Source organism: Carassius gibelio, chromosome B7 (assembly GCF_023724105.1).
Source record: "Carassius gibelio isolate Cgi1373 ecotype wild population from Czech Republic chromosome B7, carGib1.2-hapl.c, whole genome shotgun sequence".
Classification (NCBI taxonomy): Eukaryota; Metazoa; Chordata; class Actinopteri; order Cypriniformes; family Cyprinidae; genus Carassius; species Carassius gibelio.
In genome coordinates, this window is record NC_068402.1 from 19,297,911 (window position 1) to 19,319,518 (window position 21,608).

The following is a 21,608-nucleotide window of genomic DNA, read 5'->3' on the forward strand; positions in this document are numbered from 1 at the left end:
ACAGCAACCCATGACCCCTAGTGGTCACAAGGGGAAAACAGCCAGATTATCAAACTAGTAGAGACTTAATCTTTAAAGGGATCCTGATGTTGCTAAAAATAACATTATGTTGTGTATTTGGTGTAATGCAATGTGTTTATGCAGTTTAAGATTCAAGAAACACATTATTTTCCACATAATGTACATTATTGTTTCTCCTCTATGCCCCGCCTTGTGAAACGCATGGATTTTTAGAAAGCTCATTGTACTGGAAAGTGAGCTGTGCTCTGATTGGGCAGCTGTCCAGTGCGTTGTGATTAGCCGAATACCTCAAGCGTGTGATGGAAATGTTACGCCCCTGTAACATACTGTGATGGCGTCTCCTGGCACAACCGAACAAAAACAATAAAACCCATTGCAAATTATGCATTTTTTTGCATCCAGTGGGGACAAAATTACTTATTATAATGACTTCTACTGTGTTTTTATGTGTTGCATTGCTTAACGCGCCGCTTAAACATAAAACCATGTATGCATTTGTAATGGGAGAAACAACAAGTGCTACTCTACACTGCTTAAAACACATGTTTGAAAGGACACAAGTGACAACCCTGGGCTGGACTCAGCTTTGTCCACTTTCTTTGTGTGAACATTTGGGTGGTGTTATGCAAAGTCACACATAGAGACTATTTATTTAATATACTGTTTTGATATATTTTTATTTTTTCCTGTTTTTCATTATTTACATTCTTAAAATAAAAAAGTGTATTGTATACAGTACAAGCCTGAAGAGTTAAACATACAAAATCCTTAGTGCTTAAAGTAACTATTAAAATATAAATATGTAGGCGTTCACCTGTGATACTGCTGAAGTGTGATGTATACATCTTAGCTGGCATAATTATACACCTTCACGTGCACGACCTTTTTTATACACCTTATTTTAACTAATATAATTAGTGGCTAATCTAATTATTTGCATTCTTCTTCTTCTCCACCCACACGATTCATTTAGTTGAATTATAATGATGATAATGGATACTTAGGCACTTATCTCTACTTATGTACTCACTGTACCTAAGTCTACCTGTTTATTGTTAAGGAAGGTAAACAATACATGTGGATATAATTCTTCTGCACTGAGTGCCTGACAACAAAAAGACTATTACTGGTCCTACAATGCTATTGTTTTGAGGTATGTGCGTGTGTGTGTGTGTGTGTGTGTGTGTGTGTGTGTGTGTGTGTGTGTGGTATCATCTTACTTTTCCAGGGGATCATCACATGACTGGTTAGCTTTCTGCTGATTGGAAGAGAGAACTGGAAAAGACAGGAGCCAGAGTTTCAAAGCTCTGAATGAAAAACACATGGAGAGAGAGAGAGGAAGGGAGTGAGTGGAACAGAAAGAGAGAGAGAGAGAGAGAGACTGACTAAATCCTGCTCAGTGAAAGAAGGGGAGCACATTCACACCCTTTAGAGGACTCACAGGAAAGGAGAGAAACATACAGTCAGATACAACTTTCAGTCACACAAGGCTGCTGGGTTTTCAGTGAGGATATTCAGTAAAACCCCAAAACATGTCCAGCTCAATCCTACGACGACATTCCAGCAAGAAGGGATTGGAGAAACTCCAGCGGTGAGATGTTGTTGATTTGTTTGCATGTGTGTGTGAATGTATTTGTCTGTGGTCATTTGGTCAGAGACTGTGGTCTACAGAGTCACACTGGTCTCGTGTTGCAGTTACTAACTAATTAAATCATATTTTGTAAATCTTGACTTGTACATCCTAAATCATGACTTTTAACTGGATAATGTGCTGATAGTGATGAACTGTTATCTATGAATGCTGAGTAGCACCGGACAAACAATAGGACAGAATGGATTTATCAGGCAGAACAGAGGGGTCAAGAGGGGAAAGCAGAGAATGACTTCTATCTGCTTCTTTATCAGTTCTTCGGGTGTTTAGGGGGAAGGGTTAAAGTTCTTGTGGGTTGTTTTGTGGTTCTATGTTCAAAGAATGCATGGATGCAGATATAGTGAAACCTAAATCATCAGTCCGTCCCAGAGGTTTTGAGGGTATAGTGTTGTTGTATAGTTATGAGGGATGTTATGAAATGATAATGTGTCTGTTCTTTCGATGTGTCTGTAGTTAAAGTAAAATCTGTCCCAAAGCTGTCCCAGATGGCACATGGTGAGTCGATTCATGACATCATATGAAACGGCAGTGACAGGCTTCAATAGCTTCTTTTATTACTGGAATTTTCCTGAGTGGTGACATCATCAGATCTATATCTGCTGGATCTGTGATACAGAGCAGCGCCCCCCTCCCACTCTGCCCCCTCAAACTGAGCCGATCCACCACCCAGCCATTCTCACCAAGTTTGTTCAACAAAGGAAAGAGTGCAGTTATTATTGATATTATAGATTTAAGCTGCTCTGCTTTAGTGCTTGCTACATTCTTTGACTCAATATGTTTTGTAATAGATTCAAATGTTTAAGCGGAGCTTGAGTGGTAAAAGAATTTGACTACTCTGAAGTATGTTTTTCTTCCATGTGTAACATAATGTGATCATGGAATTAAGATTTACTGTTTACTTAGGGAAGAACATTCAGAATATTGTTTGATTTGTTTTACGGTCATGGGTCTAAATTGGAATCGCAGGTTGGGTCAGTAAGATTCTTTTGGGTGTTTTTGAAAGAGTCTCTTTTGATTTACAAAACAGAATTTATTTGATCAAAAATACAATAAAACAATAAAAAAGTATAAAATGTCATGTATCTTTGCTGAATTATAATAATAATAAAAAAATTGTACTGGCCCAAACTGTTACTGTTTATTTTCTTTTATTTTCTGGCTTGGTCTGACAACCCGTTTTTAAAGTGTTTAGATTACACATTAGATAAATGGTGTCGATACAGTAAAAATGTGTGCCTTTTGTTGATCATTTAGAAAAGGTTCTAGCAAACAGTGCATCGGTTCCCTGAGTCATATGTAATATAATCTGTAAGCTTACACCAATATTACTCTTCCAGAAAAACTTGAAAGTGCAGAAATATTTTCTGACCTGTAAAAAAGAATAAAAGTGTCTGTTAATCATCCACCTCTGCACAATTATTGTTAATAATAATCTGTAAAAGTTTTTCTCTGCAGAATTAGTTGTGCCATTTGTTTAGTTTAGTTCTCGTAATGTAAGCCCTCGTAAAGGAAGGCAGTGAGCCATTTCCTGTCACTGTGAACCCTGCATTTCCTGTCCAGGTTTTACTTACTTCCTGTCCATCTCTGACCCTAACTTCTGTCAGATGACCCCATCACTATCATAATCGTGGTGATATATTATTGTTTGATCAGTTGCCTGAAGATTTTCATCACAGAATAAGACTATACACTACAAGTCTGCACAAACGCAGCATTCATGATTTAGCGATCAAACTTCTGTTCCTGAACATAGAAATGAAAATGAATACTAATTTGTATTATATGAATTGTTATTATGTAGGATCACTGTTCAGCGCAGTCTGGAGGATGCAGAAGAAATTGAGAGAGAACGACGACGGCGTGCAAGAACCAGTTCCTCTACTGAGCCCCCTATGACCCCACAGGACAGCCCTCGCACTGCACAGACTCTGGACTTCCAGTTAGTTTCAAAAACCTCAAATATACTACAGTCTTCATTAAATACATAGAACAAACTGTATTGTGTGTGTGTGTGTGTGTGTGTGTGTGTGTGTGTGTGTGTGTGTGTGTGTGAATGTTTTGTTTCCATGGAATCTGTTAATCTGTTTGTTTGTGTATGTGTCAAGACCACACCTATTCTTTTGCTTCAGTTACCTATTCTATTCTGTTCTAACATTATCCGCTGTTGTAATTTGCTATTCCTATCTTGACATCCCAGTGTGAGGCCATTCTGAAAGTGTTTCACTGTTTGTTAGGGGACAGAATGATCTGGTTCCAAGCTGTCCATCCTCTTTGGAAGAGGACGAAGGCTTCAGTGATTGGACACATCTGAACAGGCGCAAACAGGGACAAATGGAACATAAAGATGTAGAAGCACATCTCAACGGCTCCCGTCACTCAAAGCCCCAGCTCTGTTCCAGCTCTGCTCCAAAAAGTAAACTGCATGATATCAATGTGTTCGACAGCACCCCATTTATACAGACACGACCCCCGCTTTCAAACCAGCAAAACCTGGATGAGGGTGGTGATGATGAAGGCTTGGGTGCCAGAGAACAGGAAAGAATGGATAACATTAAGGCATCAGAGAAGGAGGAGGGAGAGAATGGACGGTGGTGTGCGGAGGAAGACGATCCAAGAAGGGTGAAAGGTCATGAGTCGTCTCTCTGGAAAAAACAAAATCAGAGCTGTGACATGGATGAGAAGGTGTGATAATTAAGAAGGCATTTAACAAGATAGAGCTTAAATAATACTTCTTAACCTTAAACCCTTAACTCAGTCATGCATTAAAGTGCCAAATATGTCTTCATCTTTCAAGTGCCTAATATATGCTTCTGAATTTGATGTACTCACAGAGAGAAAAGAAGGCAGAGAAGAAGATTTCCTACACCTCCACAGTCCTCCTCCAACAGAATGGGAGACAATACAGCACTAATGGACAAGAGGGGACGAGAACAAATGACAGGTACAGGCATAGACAAGCAAACATTTCTACATGCTCAACTTGTGTAATTTGTAAAATATATACAATTACAATAAGAAAAGTTAAAATCTTGTGAGTAAAGTTATAGCAAATTAAGATAAAATAAATGCTTAAACCTTACACCATCTTACACTTAAGTAAGTTGAGCTTGTGTTATAGTGTGTAATTATTTTTATATAATTATAATTGTTTACTGATGTGTAAGGATGGAAATAGACATCTGAAGTAGAGAGCAATTGCTTTTTTAGGGATTGAGAATTAGTTTACATGTTTCAAATCATTGTAAATTTCTAAATGACAGCTCATGATGAGCTTGTTCATCTAATTCCTGTCAAACACAATGATACACAAATAACCCAACACCCACCCAACTCCACCTCCATTTTTAAACTCTACTAGGGATTCAGTAGAAATGCTTAGTTTGTATGGTGATTAGGCCAGTGTTTGAATTTAAATCAGTACGAGGAATCCTACACTGATTCAGACAAATATTAAGCATCAACATCTGACATACACACTGTGTGTGTGACTTCCAGCATTGTAAGAGATAACCCTACAATGTAATATCCTCAGAACACTGCATGAGAACAGTTTGAGAAGAATGTGTCAATGACTGGGCAGAAATAGAGTTATGTCGATATTGGCTCTGTGTTGAGAAATAACATGAGAAATCAGGTGAGTTTCGCAATTTCCTCAGAACAAATGTCCTTCCTGAATTGAGCTTTTTTTCATCTTTCTCAGAGAACCGAAGATACAGAGCAACATGGACTCTTCAGTCGATTCAGCAGCTCTCGGCTGTCAAGAAAGGTAAAACAAATTAGTGTGAGGAGAAATATTTTGTTCATGAATTGTTGCCCTTATAGTCTTGTTGTCTTTAGTGTGTCTGAGGAGGTGTTTGTGAAGAGCAGTGAGGAGGACCAGGAGCACAGCGAGACAGGAGATCAGACTCATGAGGAGGTGCACAGGAGGATGAGAGAGCAGGAACGAGAGAGGAAGAGGAGGGATGTGATGGAAAAGCTGAAGAGGTTGAGTATATCCAGTGGAGATCCAGAGGAACCCTTCAGTCCTCTCAGCCCCAGGAGCCCGTCCTACATGGTAACTATGGCATCATCGTCATTAGACACAAAATCACATTAAAATTTAAAAATTCAATACTAATATGTCCACACATGCTTGTTAAATAGAGTTAAAATGAACATTAACATGCTTTAGTTAATCTCATCTCATCATTTATAATTGCTTTTAACTAGGCATCATAATCTGACTCACAATTTTTAGCTGCAGAACAATATCTGCAATGAATGATGTGTGCATTCGTGTGTTTTGCATGTGTTAGTCTGGATAAAGGGTGTCCTGCAGGGTTTAGCTCCAACCCTTATTAAACACACCTGAACCAGCAAATCAAGGTCTTCAGGACAAAGCATATGTGTGTATGCAAAGACGATTTCCTCGTGTTATTATGAATGAGATAAACTGGCAGTCACCCATAGATAAAGTCATGACTTCACTGCAGGTGTGGTTCCCATAGAAGACAATACTTATTGGACAGTTCATGTCAGGTTTTTTTTTTTAATTAAAAAATACATTATTTAAATGCAAGTTTGTTCAGCTGTTTTTGAGATTTCAGTTTTTCTTCACTAAGGGAGATAGGAGCTGGTCTTGTGTGTAATAGCAGCTCAGTGGTGTTGTAAATAGAGCTTTGAGTAAACTAACTTTCTTTGTTCAGACTGACTTTGTTCAGGATCAGTAAAAACATCTAGTCAGGCAGGCTGGAGCTAAACTCTTCAGGAAGATGGTCCAGGAGCAGGATTGAGTCTGGGTGGTCTTGTTTCATTTTGGGACAAATTTCTACAAATGTCTTCAGCATTTGTCCCCAAATCAACAAATGTCTCTAATGATAATAAAAAAATAAAATAAAAATAAAATAAAAAACCTACATTGTAGTGAGGGAATAGCTTGATGAAGAAAACTTATTCATAAAGGGAATATATAATGCTTTATTTCACTTAATAAAATAGCAAAAAGTCTGTTGCAGTTTGACAAATAGCATTAGATCAGGGGCAGGGCTACACCTAGGTTGGGGTTGAATGTTCAGGAAATTTATTTGAAGGTTAATTTCACAGTGTAGTGTTTTTTTATTTTATTTTAATTTATTTTTTACCATTTGGTGATGCTTGTGGCACAGAAAGGCCAATGACAATGGTAGGTCCCCAGTCTGTCTGACATAAAACATGACATACTGTTCAAAACGTGTTTGTGCATCGTGCCCAGTTGTTTCTTCCCTCTGAAAAGGATCTGGTATCTTCCATGTGCTGTTTGCGTGACTCCGATGTCTTCCTTGTGCTATGTTTGGTTCTAATCTTTTCCTTGCAATGGTGGTGTGGGCTGAGGGAGACAGATGACAGAACATGAAGCATCTGCTTTACATTGCTGAGGTGCTTTGTGTGTGTGTGTATGTGTGTTGCTTGCTGGTTTCAGGCTGAGGGTGAGGAGTGGCAAACAGAAGGTACAAGCTCGGTGAGTTGCTTACTTTGTGCATGTGCATGACAGCATTAGTTGTACGTTGGAGTGTTTATGTATGTCTGCTACTATGCATCTTCCCTTTGCTTTATAAAGCTGTGGCTATAATTGCTTTGTTTTGCATTTGTTCTGTTTATGTCTATGGCCAAATTTCCTTCCATCTGACTTTTTAACGTTTTTATTTATTTTATTTTTTTTGATAAAACGAATCCTGATATACTGTACAACTCAAGCAATTAGTGATACATTTTTGACAGCATCAATATGCCCCAGCTATGTATGTTTGAGAAAAATAATAGTTTTCATTTTAAAGGCAACAGACATAACATGCAGTTCTTAACAACAAATAATAAACACATAGTTTATGTTGATGAAATTTTACAAATACTCAGGAAATGTGTTGCAGGATGACTTTTTTGGGCAATTAATGCATCCTATCCTTTTGGGCAAAAATGAATCTTTAAAGGTCTTGACACAAAAGGCAACAGGCTACAAGGATTTACAGGATCAACAAAGAATATGAACAGCCAGATACAAATCCTCGAGTGAAATTATGAAATAAATCTGCTTACAACATCAGTGGGCTGAACTGCCCTTCAGTATTGACTCAAACTTTTGACAGACTATGGCTGTACTTTGTGCAATCATCAGCCATTACCCAATGAAGTTGCAATGCATTTCTCTATTTTTTTTTTTTTTTTTGCCTGTTGCCTGGAAACTTTGCACAAAATATTGCCTTAAGGGTTTTCATGCTCAATACTGTAAAGATTGACAAATATTCTGAATCTACTTACTAATAAAAGTGCTTTTACCTTTGATCTACAGATTACTGAGAGGACGGAGTCTCTAAACCGCTCCATTAAAAAAAAGTATGTATCGTCGGAAACACACATACACATTGAGATGAAAGGGCACAAGTGATTTACTGCAGGACTGTAAAAAACAAAAATCCCCATCATAGTAATGAATGTGTGAAAAAGCAGGGGTGAACTGTTGTTTTTCTGTGCTGTGGTATGACGACATGGGTTCATCAGTATCTTCTCTTTCATCAAAACACCACACATGAATGATTCATATGATTCATCCATCAATGAACAACTGTTTGAAACATGGTTCACCTTTCAGGCAGGCAGGCAGGCATGACATAACATGTTTCTACCAGTGTATTCTTCTCCTATTCACTAAATATGAAATGATGAAGGATTGGTTTAGTCGTTTTTTTGTGCATGTATCAGTGTCAGAATCCAATTTATCACCGGGTATTCTTTTCCACATTCATTCTTGTATGTAGAATAAACAGTATGCTTCACAGAGCCTTTGTTTATCTTAAACGACTTTATGAGTCATGGTGCTCTTCGTGCCCATGCTTGTTCTGAGATGGTCTGTGTCTTGAAAGACTTTAGGTAATGTTTCATCTGTTTGTGAAAACAGGAACAGCATAAAGAAGACCCAGCCACCCACCATCATCTCGAAGTTAGATGGCAGACTGGAGCAGTACAACCATGCCATTGAGGTGAATTAGCTTCACATGCACTTATATAATGTCGGCTTCATAGTTAAACCTGTAAATGCACCTGCATGGCTACATGCTGCTGCTTTTTGCATGAATTTATTTGCACAAACTCTTGTTATTACCACACCCAGTGCTTACATTCACCTGCTCTGATGTTTATCATCCCGATTCACTGCTGTGGTGCTTTCAGACACCATGCATGTCCAGGCACTTCCTCTCTTAGTCATGCTGACTCGCTCAAACATTTTTGTTTTCCTGCCACCTAACTGTCAGGAAACATGTAAGAGCCCCAAGGAAAATGTGTGTATCGTGGAACCAGGTGTTGCTGTGCTTTTATTGCAGAGTCAAGCAGGTGCTTCACATGTCCCAGATAACGTAATATTTCTGGTCACAGTAGTGTATGTTTTGTTGTGTGTCTGCAGGAGTCCAGTAAAGAGGGCAGTGTAGTAAAAGTAATGGACGTCCCAACACCGCCAGAACCCGTATCTGCTCGGAAGACCCTGTTTGAGGAGGGAGAAGCCTGGAATCAGAATTCAGCAAAGGCTGTTTCCTCCAAGGTTCATACAATCATAATGCTCATCCACTGTTTCTCAAAAAAAAAAAAAAAAAAAAAAAAAAAAAAAAAAAAAAAAAAATATATATATATATATATATATATATATATATATATATATATATATATATATATATATATATATATATATATATATATATATATGTGTGTGTGTGTGTGTGTGTGTGTGTGTGTGTGTGTGTGTGTATTATGCATGTTAAAGGGATAGCTCATCCTAAAATTGTACTCAAGTCTCATGTCATGCCGATACTGTATGACTTTCTTTTTTTCTTTAGAACATTAAATAATATATTCTGCAGAAGGTTTTTTTCCTTTAGCCATACAATGGAAATCATAGCCTGCTGCAAGGATGACGTATTTTTGTTGGCCAAAACCTGGAAACAAGTTTGCATTTTCATAGCAGTTTCTGTCGGTAGAATGGCAGTATGTTTTTTGAGACCAACAATATTTTCAAATTGTATTCTATGACAAGCTTTTACTTGTCTTGTACAAGAGAGTTACTAACAAGTAACTCAGCTGTACTTCAGAGGTTGTTGGGGACAGTTGAAAAGTCATCTAATCACTAGTCTGCCTTCTCAGCCTCAGTGTGTTTATAATTATGCTCTTGCAAACTATTATAGCTCAAACCTTCAGGGAAAATTGATTTTAAGTGAAGATTGTTGGTAGCTTGTTGATGGGGACTGTGGTGTAGTTCGTTTTAAAAACCTACATTTAACTTTTTACTTCTGGTAAATATATTTAGGCTTTAAAATTGATAAAAGTGTGCAAATTTGTGAAGATTATAAAGGTAAAGAAAACATGTAAGAATCATAAAATGCTGTTGGTCATAAATGTTTTTCTTTCTGTATTAATCTAAAAGGCAATGGACACATCCTATGAGGTCTTTGTTGAGGGATTCAGTGTAATGCTAAAAACTTTATTATTTTTTATAACTATTATTTATTTTTATTTTTTTATAATTGTGTTACACAGAAGAAAGTCATACAGATTTAGAACGACATGTGGATAAATAAATTAAGAGTTAATTTGCAAAAGCAGACAACTCCGTTTTTAACAATTTTCAAAAATCATGTTTTTTCATTGTGCATTCCAATTAATCTCAGTCAAACAGCAGTTGGGTTATTTTGATTAGGTAAAAAAATAAGCACAATTCTAGCTAACTAACGCAATAAAGCACAAAAAGGGTGATCTTTTTTAAATGTAAAAATAAAAAAACTTTAAAAAAAAACGCAAATAAACTCTTCAGATAATGACAGAATTTAAAATTTGGGGTGAACTAGATTCTGTACCCACTCAGACCCACATTGTGTTAGCAGTCATTTAGTTGCAGTAACTGAATTTCTGTTTCCTGTGAGATGAGCATACAGATAATCTGCACATTCTTAATCATTCTGATCTGACTCAAACTGTCTCTGTGTGACTCTAAAAAGTGAGTAAGTGAGTAACTGAATAAATAATGGATGGCTAATTTCTCTGATTCAGGATACAGAGGGAATGAAGGTGGGTGTGGCAGATCTAATTAACCAATGGGTGAAAGGAAACGGTGATGTCAGCATCAAGAGCCCCTCCTCCAAAGCAGCTGTGAGTTTATATGATATAGTCTCTGAATGTTAATCACATACTGTAGTTACTGAATCCAGCCAATGGTAAATTTCCTTCTCAATCTATTGTATCCTCTATCTTCTTTTTCTTCATCTTTAGTTCTCTTCTTTACATTTTTCTTGTGTCTGATGTTCATCTCATCCTTTTCAGGAAGGTAATCAATTCCTTTCTCTTTTATTCTCTATAGATTCTTTAAATCTGAGCAAATGAGTTTAAGTGGTTTCTCACTCTTTGCACTCTTTGCACTCTTTCCCTCTTTGAGATCAAACTATTGTGAAAGAGTTTTAGAAGACACCAGCGGTTTCAAAATGTCTGCTTTGACATCTTTTGTTTTGGACTTGCTTATTTGTGTTTCCTGTATATAATCACTAGTAATAAAAGATGTTGCATGGTTAAAGTTCATGCTGTGGCATGTCATGTGATGGGAGAGAGCCCTGAAATAAGCTTGTGGTTTAATGACGCCAACTAGTGGTTACCACCTGAACAAAGATTTTTTTAAATAAACCTGTTAGACTGTCTGCAGTTTGAAAAAAAAAGTAATCTTTTGATATTTTATTTTAAATGATCTTTAATTTGTGTGTTTTAGTATTATGCCATTATTTATTTCTCTTTGTGTGTGTGTTAGTGTCAGGATGTTAAGGCTGGTGAGGTGCGTAGCATCAAATCCATGTGGGAGAATCTGGGAGACCCCTCATCTCAGGATAAACCATGTGCAAAGGTACATCATGACTCCTCATGTCCCTAAACCATGGTCAACCTTACAGAAACATTTCCCTAAACTTATGTTAGGATTTAATTGTGTTCTCGAGTTTGCCTGTTCACACTAAGCACGAGCTCCTTCTGTTGCTCCTGTAAGGTGCTCCTTTAGATAATCAGTTCTTAAATCCTCTTCACTTGGTATTTTGAGATTTAACAACGCTGTAATCTGACATGTACTTTTTCAGGGACTGGCTGGAAAAAGGTACAAATTTGTGGAGAATGGGCACGGGAAATATGAGAAGGTCTTCATAAATAACGCAAACTGAAGAACAAGTGAGAATGTGACTTTCTTTATTAAAAACTTTATCCAAAATAACAAAATATAAACTCAGCATGTTCGTTACTACACAGACATAATTCGTGCTTCATATCAATTCATACCAAAGTAACTAAAATATGATAATGTGCTATACATTAGCTGCTGCATATCTACAAAACAAACACACATACATATAATACCTTTAGGGTGTCCAGGGTAGGGGCAGTGTGTGATGTTTATTGTGGTTTCTCACTATTATTGTGCATAACAAATGCACTTCTGTTCTGGTTCTACTTGAGTTCATTTAGGATCTTTGTTGCCAATTCTGTATTACTACACAGAACTAGGTCTCAGAATCATGCCAAAGTTGAACTAGTTTTCTGTCAATATCACATGCTGTCACACCTATGAGTCTAATCATGCTCAGTGTTTGTGAAACTGAACAAGATATGAATCTGTAAGCATGAAATCACTTTCAACATTTCTCTAGACATGGATGTATGAAAACATCTAACACTGGTTTTAAGCTTAAAAAAGTGAAAAATAACACATCAGAAGCATTTTTTTAAGACACATTATACATTTTGTCTTATTTCATGATCAACATCTTCAGATTTAGATTTTTCATTTATTTCACATGTCTTTCCTACATGTTCTTGTTATACTTTACCAATTTTCCCTTTTTTACATGAACAACACCACCATCATGTCAGCTCATTCTGAGCAGGGCTCTTGACATCGCTCAAAACGTCACTTTCTGAAGCTCTCTATTCTAACACTTCTGCTCGCACCACCCGGCTCAGCTGACGTGAAGCAAACCTAAACCCCAACATCCATCCCCAGGATGCCACGCCACACTCTGAGCCACATTCCTTGTTTGATCATTCTCACCGTTACGTTTTCAGCCCTTGCTTACTTCCTCACTCCTCACATCCCGAACAGCTGCACCCATCAGTCGCCTTCTCAATGCAGGAATGCACTAGGCCTCCATTTCTGCTGACCAGCCCCTTACTGCACTGCTCGGAGCAGAGCACAGTGCATAGCTTGTTTGTCTCACTGTTGTTGATTTCATGAAATACATTTATAGTACTACAATGCTACATAAATATGTAGTTAAAATTAACTGTAATTTGAAATGCAATCAAACATCTGCTGTTTTTTCTGTAGATGCACCGAATCCTTTGGCTGTTCTGTTGAAGTCTTTCGGCTCTTCACCTTGCTGTTTGCGATGCAGCAGCCCTCTTTCAAAGGCTGTAGCTATTTTGTTGAGAGGTTTTGCAGCCGCCTCCTTCAGCTTCCGGGCATCGAAGCGTGGACTGTAGAGAAGGATGGGCAGGCGGTGGACGAAGGATGGGACTACCTGATCATCGTTCTCTATTTTTTTCCGCTCGTCCTCAGATTTGTCGCTATGTATCTGCTTCATAATGTTCTCCTTTGTTGCAAACATATGAAATAGTACAGCATCCCACATTTTTGTTGCCCTGGGCTCATCTTTCTTTTTCACCACAACCTGTCCACTTGATGATTCTCCTTTGGCCCCTCCAGACTTGTCTTTACCAGTTATCTTTATATCTGCTTTCTGAGCATTTATCTCTACCTCAGACTCTGGAAAACTGGGGGCTTCAGGTTCGACCACCATGTGCTTTTTCAGCCTTGTCCAGCCACTGAGCTTGGCCTTCAGGCCTTTGGGTTTCTGAGCACTCCTAGCTTCGTCATTTTGTCTCTTGTGATCATCTGGTATGGGTTCAGAGAGAGTCTCTTTAAACTTGCCATCTTCAGAGACTATAAGCTCAGTTGGCCTTTCAGTTACTAATGGTTCTTTTGAACACTTTTGAGGTTTTGAGGTATCAGACTTCAACACTTTAGCATCTGTGACAAGATCAACTTTTGTATCTAGAGCAAGTTGTGGATTTACATCCAAATTAGATGCTTTGGCTTCTGTCTGGGATTTTGCAGAGCTTTCTTTAGATGAAATGCGCGGTAGAGATTTAGCAGCTCTGAGAAGCATGGCGGCAAGACTATTTTCTGCAAATGGAGCTTTTCGAAGAGACTTCATATTTGAAGACAGTAAAGGCTTTTGAATATCACATTTTAAGGATTTGGTCTCTACACTTTCCATATTCGATTTGGTGTCTTGGTGTACCTTGTTTGATGGTTTGATCATTTCTTTTAAGTTTCTTTGTTGTGCTGTTGAATTGCTTAATTTGGTTGCAGCTTTGGAATCAATGTTTGTTTTATTGGAGTCCTGTAAATCTGATGCCAAATCTGTGGTTGGGTTCGGCTCTTTAATATTAGCACATAGGGGTATTAATCCTTCTTTGCTATTGTCTGGTTTAGAAAATGTGTCCATTGCCAGGTGTGTGACTGGGGCTTCAGTGTTGGGTGCAGGTGAAAATATCTGTGCTTCTGAGGGGACTTTGGATGATCTGTTTGTTTTGATTGAAAGGCTTGGAATAGACTGCACATTGATGTCATGCTTCTGCATCTGATGACCTTCAGTAGTTTGATTGATTCTAGTAATGGGTTTCAATGAGGGAGGTGTTAAAGATGGGTTTATTAAAACTTCAGTTATATTTGGTTCTGATTTAGAGTAAACGACAGGATTTGATGTGTCTGATTTAAACATATTTGCAAGTTGAGATGCCTCTGGATTAGAGTGACTTGGAGGATTAAATATATCTGTTTTAGCAGGAGCTAGAGGATAACATATGTTTGATCTGGGCAGAACATCAGAACTGTCTGCATTAGACAAACATGAGGCTCCAGGTCTGGGTATTTCTGTCTTTGAGGGGGCTGTAAATATAGATGCACCTAACTCTGAGTGAGCTGTAGATTTAGTTTCCTCTGGCTTTGAGAGGGCTGTGGGTTTAATATCAGGAGGGACTTTAGTGCAACTTCTGGTGTCTGCAGATGGCATTCTGGAGTCTGTGACATTGGTTGGGTTTGTTTTGAGATTATTGAAACCTTCAGTTTTGGTGTTTATGATATTGTAAAGTTCATTAGCTGTACTGATAGTAGTAGAAGAGTCACAGACAGCGGAGTAAGTCTGATAGGTTTCTAAAGAACACTTCTTTAGATTTTCTTGATTTGCAGAAATTTGCAATTGCATTGCTTTCACTGTTGAAGGATTAAAACTTTCTGTTGGATATATAGATCTGTGTGCATTCTCGGACTGCACCATTTGCTGTGGGATATTTTGAACCGACAAGAAGTTCTTTCTTAGCAATCCGGTTATATCTGAGTTCTGAATATTTGATTGTAGCAGGGGAAAAGGGTAAGTTGGCATTTTTTTCCCCTCTGCTGTAAAAGGAGGGATGGTGATGTCTGTAAACCCTGAATTTAGCTGTCTAGGAGCCTCTGCTACAGCAGTGGGGTTTATGGCCATTCCTAAAGGTGTAGTTTGAAGCCCATGGCACATCGTATCTTCAGGATTTAAAGCTAGATGCATTGGTTTAACTCCAGAGATTGTCTCTTGCTCCTTAAGATTTTGAACTGGTATTTCTGAAGTGGAATTAGTGATAGTTTGTTTTTCAGTTTTGTCAATTACTTGTACCTCAGTTTGGTTTGTCAAGACCCGTGAGGGCAGCTCAGCCACTGATGTTTGTAAAGCCTCTGAAGATTTCTCTGCATTGAAATCAGATATAATGCTGAACTTTTCTTGAGCTGGAGATTTCGACCTGCTGTTCATGCTTTTAAACTCTTCTGGTACTTCAGCTTTAGATACAGAAAAATCACTTTGTGAATTCCCCTTGATTCCACCATAAGCAACATATTCAGCAGGTGTCAAACCATAGTATGTTGACTTTCGTTTCGGGATGTTAGTATCATTTTGTGATGGCCTCTGGTTGCCCAAAAACCGTGCTGCTGCTGGTCTTGGTGACCAGTATACAGGCATACTTGGAGTTTGATAGTTTCGGGAGAGTACAGGCATGGACTCCTGACTTACATCTACTGGAACAGCCTTGGCTGGTGTCATTATACAGGTTTCTGGAGTTTCAGTTTTAGTCATTGGATACTCCTGTGGAACTGTAGATGTAAGCACCTCACAGGCTCTAGAGCTTGACTTACTAGCTTCAGCAATGGTTTTCGATAAGGAAACCTCACATTTAGAAATCTTTGGTGTCAAGCATTCCTCAGAATAGGCATTAGAAACGAACGGTTTGAGTCCTGTGGTGAACACAGCACCATTTGGAATGGAATTCCTTATTTTATCCACAGCAATTTTTTTCAAGGTATCATCGTGCTCAACAGCTGCACCTTGAGCTTTTACATTAGTCGATGAGGGAGGCTGGAGATGGTGATATTGAGGTATGGGCCCCTTTTGGTTCTCTGTAGAGACCATTGTGGTAGATAATGTAGAGTTAAATGCAAACAAGGGCTGATTATGTGCAGAAGCCTCCAAAACAGGTCTTTTTGCCCCTGTAACTTGTCCTGCATATGTATTGATCTGACTAGAAGGTGTTTGAGCTTCAGACAGCATCCCTGAATATTGTTTACCATCTATCACTGGATTTTTTCCATTAAATGGTACTTCTCCTTGAAATGTTGAACCACAGGTCCAGGAGTCCTGAATAGGTGGCTTTGATATCTCATAAAAGGTGGTTTTTGGAGTATAAATTCTTGTTTTTGGAAAAGCAGCTATTTTCTCCATTGTGGAAGTCTTGAAGTGTGACCCAGCTGATTCCATGACGTGATTATGTGTGAGAGGTGTGTGAGTAATGGGTGCCGGTGCAACTTTTTTATATCCTTCCCTGTTGGATTGGCTCACTGGAACCTGAGAGATGGAAGGTTGTGTCTGGTAACCCGGCGCACAGGCCAATGTCAAATTAGGAGCGAGAGGTCGAACTGGAGCCAAAGGGGGAGCTTGTATTTGTACTGAAGCTTGATAGGTCTGTCGTTCACCAAGTGTGCCATGTGTCACCCCTGCTCTTGAGGAACTGGGCTGAAGAGATTGACAGAAGGCTATCTCAAAGGAGGTTTCTGGGTCAGCCTCTGTGGCCTGCTCTGAGTCATCGTCAAAAAGGATAGATGAGCATGTGTATAGAGGTGCTATCTGGTGCTCCAGTGATCTGGCAGGGTAAGGGTACGACTGGGCAGACAGTGTGGGAGTAGAGCAGTAGTGTGAACTGTTGGAAGGGTAGAAGTATGGGGAGGTGGAGTGATGATAGCACGGGCTGCTGGAGGGATATTGAGAGTCAAGGGTCCTGCTGAAGAGAGGGGTTTCTGGAGTCCTTGGAGGGGTGGAGGGGTCACTGTGCTCCAGGTCAGGGCTGGCCTCATTGACTGGCGACAAGTTCGACCTGAATGGGATGGGTGTCTGTGAGGAAGAGCCGACTTTCTTCTTGGTGCTTTTCTTCAGCAGTTTCTGCAGGCGGGCATTGTCTCGCCCTGGTTTTGGCAGTAGAGGAGGGGGGTACTGCTGTGGGAGCAGATTAGGCTGACTACCATAACTTAAAGCCATCAGCATTTCAACACCTGCATTAAAAACAAGCCACACATAGATGTCTAGTATTATAAATAGTCAATAAACCTAAATCAGCACACTGCCACTTCTGCTCTTAAAAATGTATAAACTCACAACGTTACGATCCTAAGGTCATTTTGCCTGATGAAGACTTTGTAAATGCTGTATTTTATACATTTTTGAGAGCAGTAGTGGCAGTGCGCTGATTTTTCTTTAATGACTGTTAAGGGTTTCATATGATCAAGCACTTGCCCAAAGTTTTTGGATGTGCTCACATTACACTTACTTAATATTAAAAATAAAACTTCAGTTCAGACTGAATACTAACTTTGGCTTTAAACTTGATCTCTCTTTTTCCATACAAACTGTGAATTTCACTCCATTATAAAAAAAATTCAAAGAACTGGATTCCATTAATTGGGATTATGCATATACACTGTAACATGATTTTTCGAAGTTGCAAAAAAAAAAAAAAAGATAAATAAATTAAGTAATTAGATATACATTTATTTCTCACTTTATGATTTATGATGTTTGTGAACTGTTTTAAAATTATTTTTTTTTCTCTCTCTCTCTATTTACCTGGCTGCTAATCACAAAGATGTCTGAAGACGAGATGCTGATGTGATCATTGTCCTTCAGTTTTTGCACTGTACAAAATGTAAACCCACTAATATTGAAAACTTGTTTTAATTATTGCCGTAAATTTTAAGTAAAATCAAAATGGTGCCAAAGCCACAGAAACTCTGAATGAGTTAACTGATGAAGAAAATCTTTAAAAACTCATGTAATCAAGTACAATTGACAAAAATTGTGAAACGATGGAAAAAAATTATAGTAGGGTTTTAGTTACTTTTATAACATCTCATTTAATTGTCAAACCTTAAATCATTGGTGTCCAATCCTGCTACTGGAGAGCCACTGTACTGATTTTTGTCAAAAGAAATGTATTATTTTTCCACTTACATGTGTATTATGTCAGAGTTTTTCAATTCAGTAAGTGTTTAGTACAGATTGAGGAACAACACCAGTCAGTATTAAATACAGAATGTAGTCTGGAAGAAGGTATCAGACAATAATCTGACCTGTCTTCTCTGAACCCAGTGGCACAAAGTGCTCTATATACATTTACTAAAATATACTTTTTTTAAATGTTGAATGAATTATTTTTATGTTCATGTTCTCTTTTTGTTTAATTAAATTTAGTTTAATCCTGAATGTTTTAACTCTCACCGTCCTGCTCTCATTTTTGTAATTTTTCTTCCTTCATAATTTTTTTAGAGTATTTTCTCCATATAAGTGAATAACATTCGGTTAAGTAGCATTACAAGTTCACACATGTAAACCGATCACCAAGTGACTGTGCAGTGAAAGGTGTATTTGTCAAAAAAAGGTTAATAAAACATAAATTTTCTGTGAATGTTTTGTCACTTTGTCCATACTCTTTCCTCTTCAGTTCCATACTTTTTAACAACATACACAGGCATTTATGAATACTACAATGACGACAAGTAATTTTGCAGAGAGGTAAGGTTTTCCACCTCTGTTAATTTAGGTTGATAAGCATGCATAACACTTGCACAATATGACAGAAATGACCAAATTCAAATGGACAATTATACAGAATATCACCACATTAATATTCTTGCAAGTAAATACAGCCTGTGACTCACTCTGTATCTGGGTTACTTTGGTATCTGAATGTATTTGAGTGTCTATGTGGCAGTAGTGTCGCTGAAATGTGATCATGAGCTGCTCTACATTTTATTTTTGCTGACTGAAAGACTGCACATCCTGCAGCCACGATAAGACTGGAAAGATAAATGCCCCGGCCTCAATTCTCACACAACAACAGTATAGATGTGAAGATGACACTACTTTATATATCCATTAGAATCCATTTAATAATTCACTATAATATTAAATATTAAAAGCATTTGTGAGACTTACGGTAAATCTAGAGAGGGAGATAATGCTGATCTGCAAAAAAGAAGACCAGACAGATATGAGATGGATATCAATTACTGCAGTACTACTGTACAGGTACTGTCAAATACAAAGATCATAAAGGCCACAAATAGTTAAATATTCTGTATGTCAAGCAAAGATGATAAACGATAGAAGCAGCTTTCAATGGTTTTAAAACATGCACTTTGATACTTTAGTAAGCACAGCAAGCCGAGGCCTATTATCTCTTACAGAGGCATGCACCACTAACAGATCCCACTCACACAGTTCATGAAAACTTAATTGCGCATTTTATTTTTACCTGTGCAAGAATTGCTGTGCAATTAAGTGTGCAGCTGCAGAGTCCAACTGAGAGTGTGCTGGGGGAAGATTAGTAGAACAGAGCAACAGGACATGGTGACCTACCCCTTTTCCATGCCAAAAATAAAACTCCTCGCCCTGAATTCAAGCTGCGCTCTGACAGCCAGTGAGCTGTAACCAGGCAGGGGTTTTCCACTTCACCTGAAACCCGGTGCATGCGTTAGGTTATCAAAAGTCTGTTTCTCCCTAGCTATCTTTGCATGCATTTAAAAACGCTACAGCTCTTCTGAAGACCACATGGAATTGATATGCTATGGTAATGTTGTAAACATGTCTGTCAAAGTCTGTTGATATGCTTTGCATGAGTGTAAAGTAGATTTAGGTATGGATGTTAGAGATAAATCCCTACTAAAGGATAAAACAACACTAAAAAGAATTTGTCTTTCTATACAAAATGCAACCATATTATTTGCTTTTATAAAGTCAGAAATTCTGAAATATTATCAGCTGAATCATCAAAAATAAGCAAAGTAACAGTGTTTGTAAAAACACATTTAATTTTAGGTTAATTTTGGTTCGATTGAATTGAACTGTGGATCTTTTGGGCAGGTGTGAATACAGCGATCACACTCGGGTGTGGAGTAAACAAATGCACCGAGACCCAGCTGAAGACGGTGACTCAGTCCAGTTCACGGTTGAATGGATGAAGCAATCAATGGATGACCTTAGCACATGTGTGGTGTTGTTTACAATTTGTGGATAACTTGCAAAAAGGTGCAGTGTGAAAGAGATCCACACCGAACAATCAACAACAACGTTGTATTTGGTCCGGACCAGAGCAAGTGAACTAGCAGACTTTCCTGATGTGAATACACTCTTAGACAAAAAACAAAAAAAAAGAGCTGTACAAGAACTGGGATTTCTTATGAATGTATTCAACGTACAAACTATGGTGGACATATATCAATTCTCAAATCTAAACAAGAACAATTAATATGCTGTAGTAGTTTTACAGAATACGTCAAAATATCTGTATAGTTTGATATTAAAATCTTCCAGTTGTAAAAGGTCCATGTTGTAAATCTATGTGTAAAGTTTAACACATAAAAATAAATTAGGGGTTCACATGCTTTCCTGCAGCGTTTAGCTCCAACCTTTATCAAACTCATCAGGATTCAATCAGGAGTAGAATATATACATTAGTCAATAGCCAAATATGAGCTGTTTTATTTGACATGGAGCCGGTCGCCACCTGGGGGCAGACATGTTGAGATCACACGACTAGCCAAATAGTCCTGGCTTTATTTCAGTCTCCGCTGAAATTGGGCCCTATCCCTTGTGGTATAAATGAATTGTGTCTGACAGTTAATAGCCCATTTCTAGACTGGAACTTACATTTTTGTGTAATGCCTCATCATGCAAAACATTAAACCCAAACATACACTTACACAGATAGATTTCATTTTACTGATTGGTGTACACTTTTATTATTGATTTTTTTTATTTGATTTTTTATTTTTTACAGCGCATTCTTTCTGTGGTCAAACTTGCTTCACACAGAATCACTATTGTGGACAACAACAAAGACATGTACAAATAATCATCCAACTTAACACAGAGAAAGAGCTCAACTAATTCAGCTTTGTACATGTATTGGATCATCGGTCCAAAAGGGCTGTGACGTCTACCCTGTGTCCTCCTCCCAACAGCATCCACAAAGACATTTTGTGTCCCTTTGTTTACAACAGATCCTCAGACCCTCAGCATGCGCTCCCTCATAACTTGGGCTTATTTTGGCTTGCCTTGTGCTATGACAGACATAGCGATTGGGTGCCTCAGCTTTCCAAATCTGATCATCCTTTCATCCAGTACATACTGTAGGTCTCCATATGGTCCAGATTCCCCATCCCCCCACATTCACTCTTCAGCCAATGAGATTCCTCAGAAGATCAAGTATCACTATAAGTCAAGGACTTAAGAAGTTTCAAGGTTCGCAGAATCTTGCAGCCCGTCTTCGC

General features: G+C 38.2%; 2 protein-coding genes across 3 annotated transcripts; one reads left to right on the forward strand and one right to left on the reverse strand.

Annotated features, from left to right (window-relative positions):
- The first annotated feature begins 1,347 nt into the window (after nucleotides 1-1,347).
- Nucleotides 1,348-18,742, forward strand: LOC127962005 (lymphocyte-specific protein 1-like). Of its 2 annotated transcripts, XM_052561400.1 has the most exons (14): nucleotides 1,348-1,612; nucleotides 3,474-3,611; nucleotides 3,907-4,354; nucleotides 4,504-4,613; nucleotides 5,373-5,438; nucleotides 5,510-5,726; nucleotides 7,110-7,148; nucleotides 7,977-8,020; nucleotides 8,583-8,664; nucleotides 9,087-9,221; nucleotides 10,721-10,819; nucleotides 11,466-11,558; nucleotides 11,785-11,872; nucleotides 17,924-18,742. In XM_052561400.1, exons 1-13 carry the CDS (start codon nucleotides 1,554-1,556, stop codon nucleotides 11,863-11,865), a joined length of 1,611 nt encoding a protein of 536 aa, XP_052417360.1. In that variant the 5' UTR covers nucleotides 1,348-1,553; the 3' UTR covers nucleotides 11,866-11,872; nucleotides 17,924-18,742. The 2 variants fall into 2 exon arrangements, with proteins under 2 accessions (XP_052417360.1, XP_052417361.1); XM_052561401.1 differs by lacking the exon at nucleotides 7,110-7,148 and having other exon boundaries at nucleotides 1,351-1,612.
- On the reverse strand, nucleotides 11,874-19,664 carry LOC127962004 (uncharacterized). Its single transcript, XM_052561399.1, has 3 exons — nucleotides 19,592-19,664; nucleotides 19,273-19,302; nucleotides 11,874-17,333 (listed from the first exon to the last, which is right to left on the reverse strand). Exon 3 carries the CDS (start codon nucleotides 17,323-17,325, stop codon nucleotides 13,000-13,002), a length of 4,326 nt encoding a protein of 1,441 aa, XP_052417359.1. The 5' UTR covers nucleotides 17,326-17,333; nucleotides 19,273-19,302; nucleotides 19,592-19,664; the 3' UTR covers nucleotides 11,874-12,999.
- Between the last annotated feature and the right edge of the window lie 1,944 nt (nucleotides 19,665-21,608).

What these genes read in the sequence shown, in the direction of transcription:
- LOC127962004 (XM_052561399.1), bottom strand. Translation starts at nt 17,325, where the DNA reads ATGCTGATGGCTTTAAGTTATGGTAGTCAGCCTAATCTGCTCCCACAG.
- LOC127962005 (XM_052561400.1), top strand. Translation starts at nt 1,554, where the DNA reads ATGTCCAGCTCAATCCTACGACGACATTCCAGCAAGAAGGGATTGGAG. An exon ending in AACCGCTCCATTAAAAAAAA is followed by an intron (nt 8,021 to 8,582) that starts GTATGTATCGTC and finishes TTGTGAAAACAG; the next exon opens with GAACAGCATAAAGAAGACCC. An exon ending in AGTACAACCATGCCATTGAG is followed by an intron (nt 8,665 to 9,086) that starts GTGAATTAGCTT and finishes GTGTGTCTGCAG; the next exon opens with GAGTCCAGTAAAGAGGGCAG.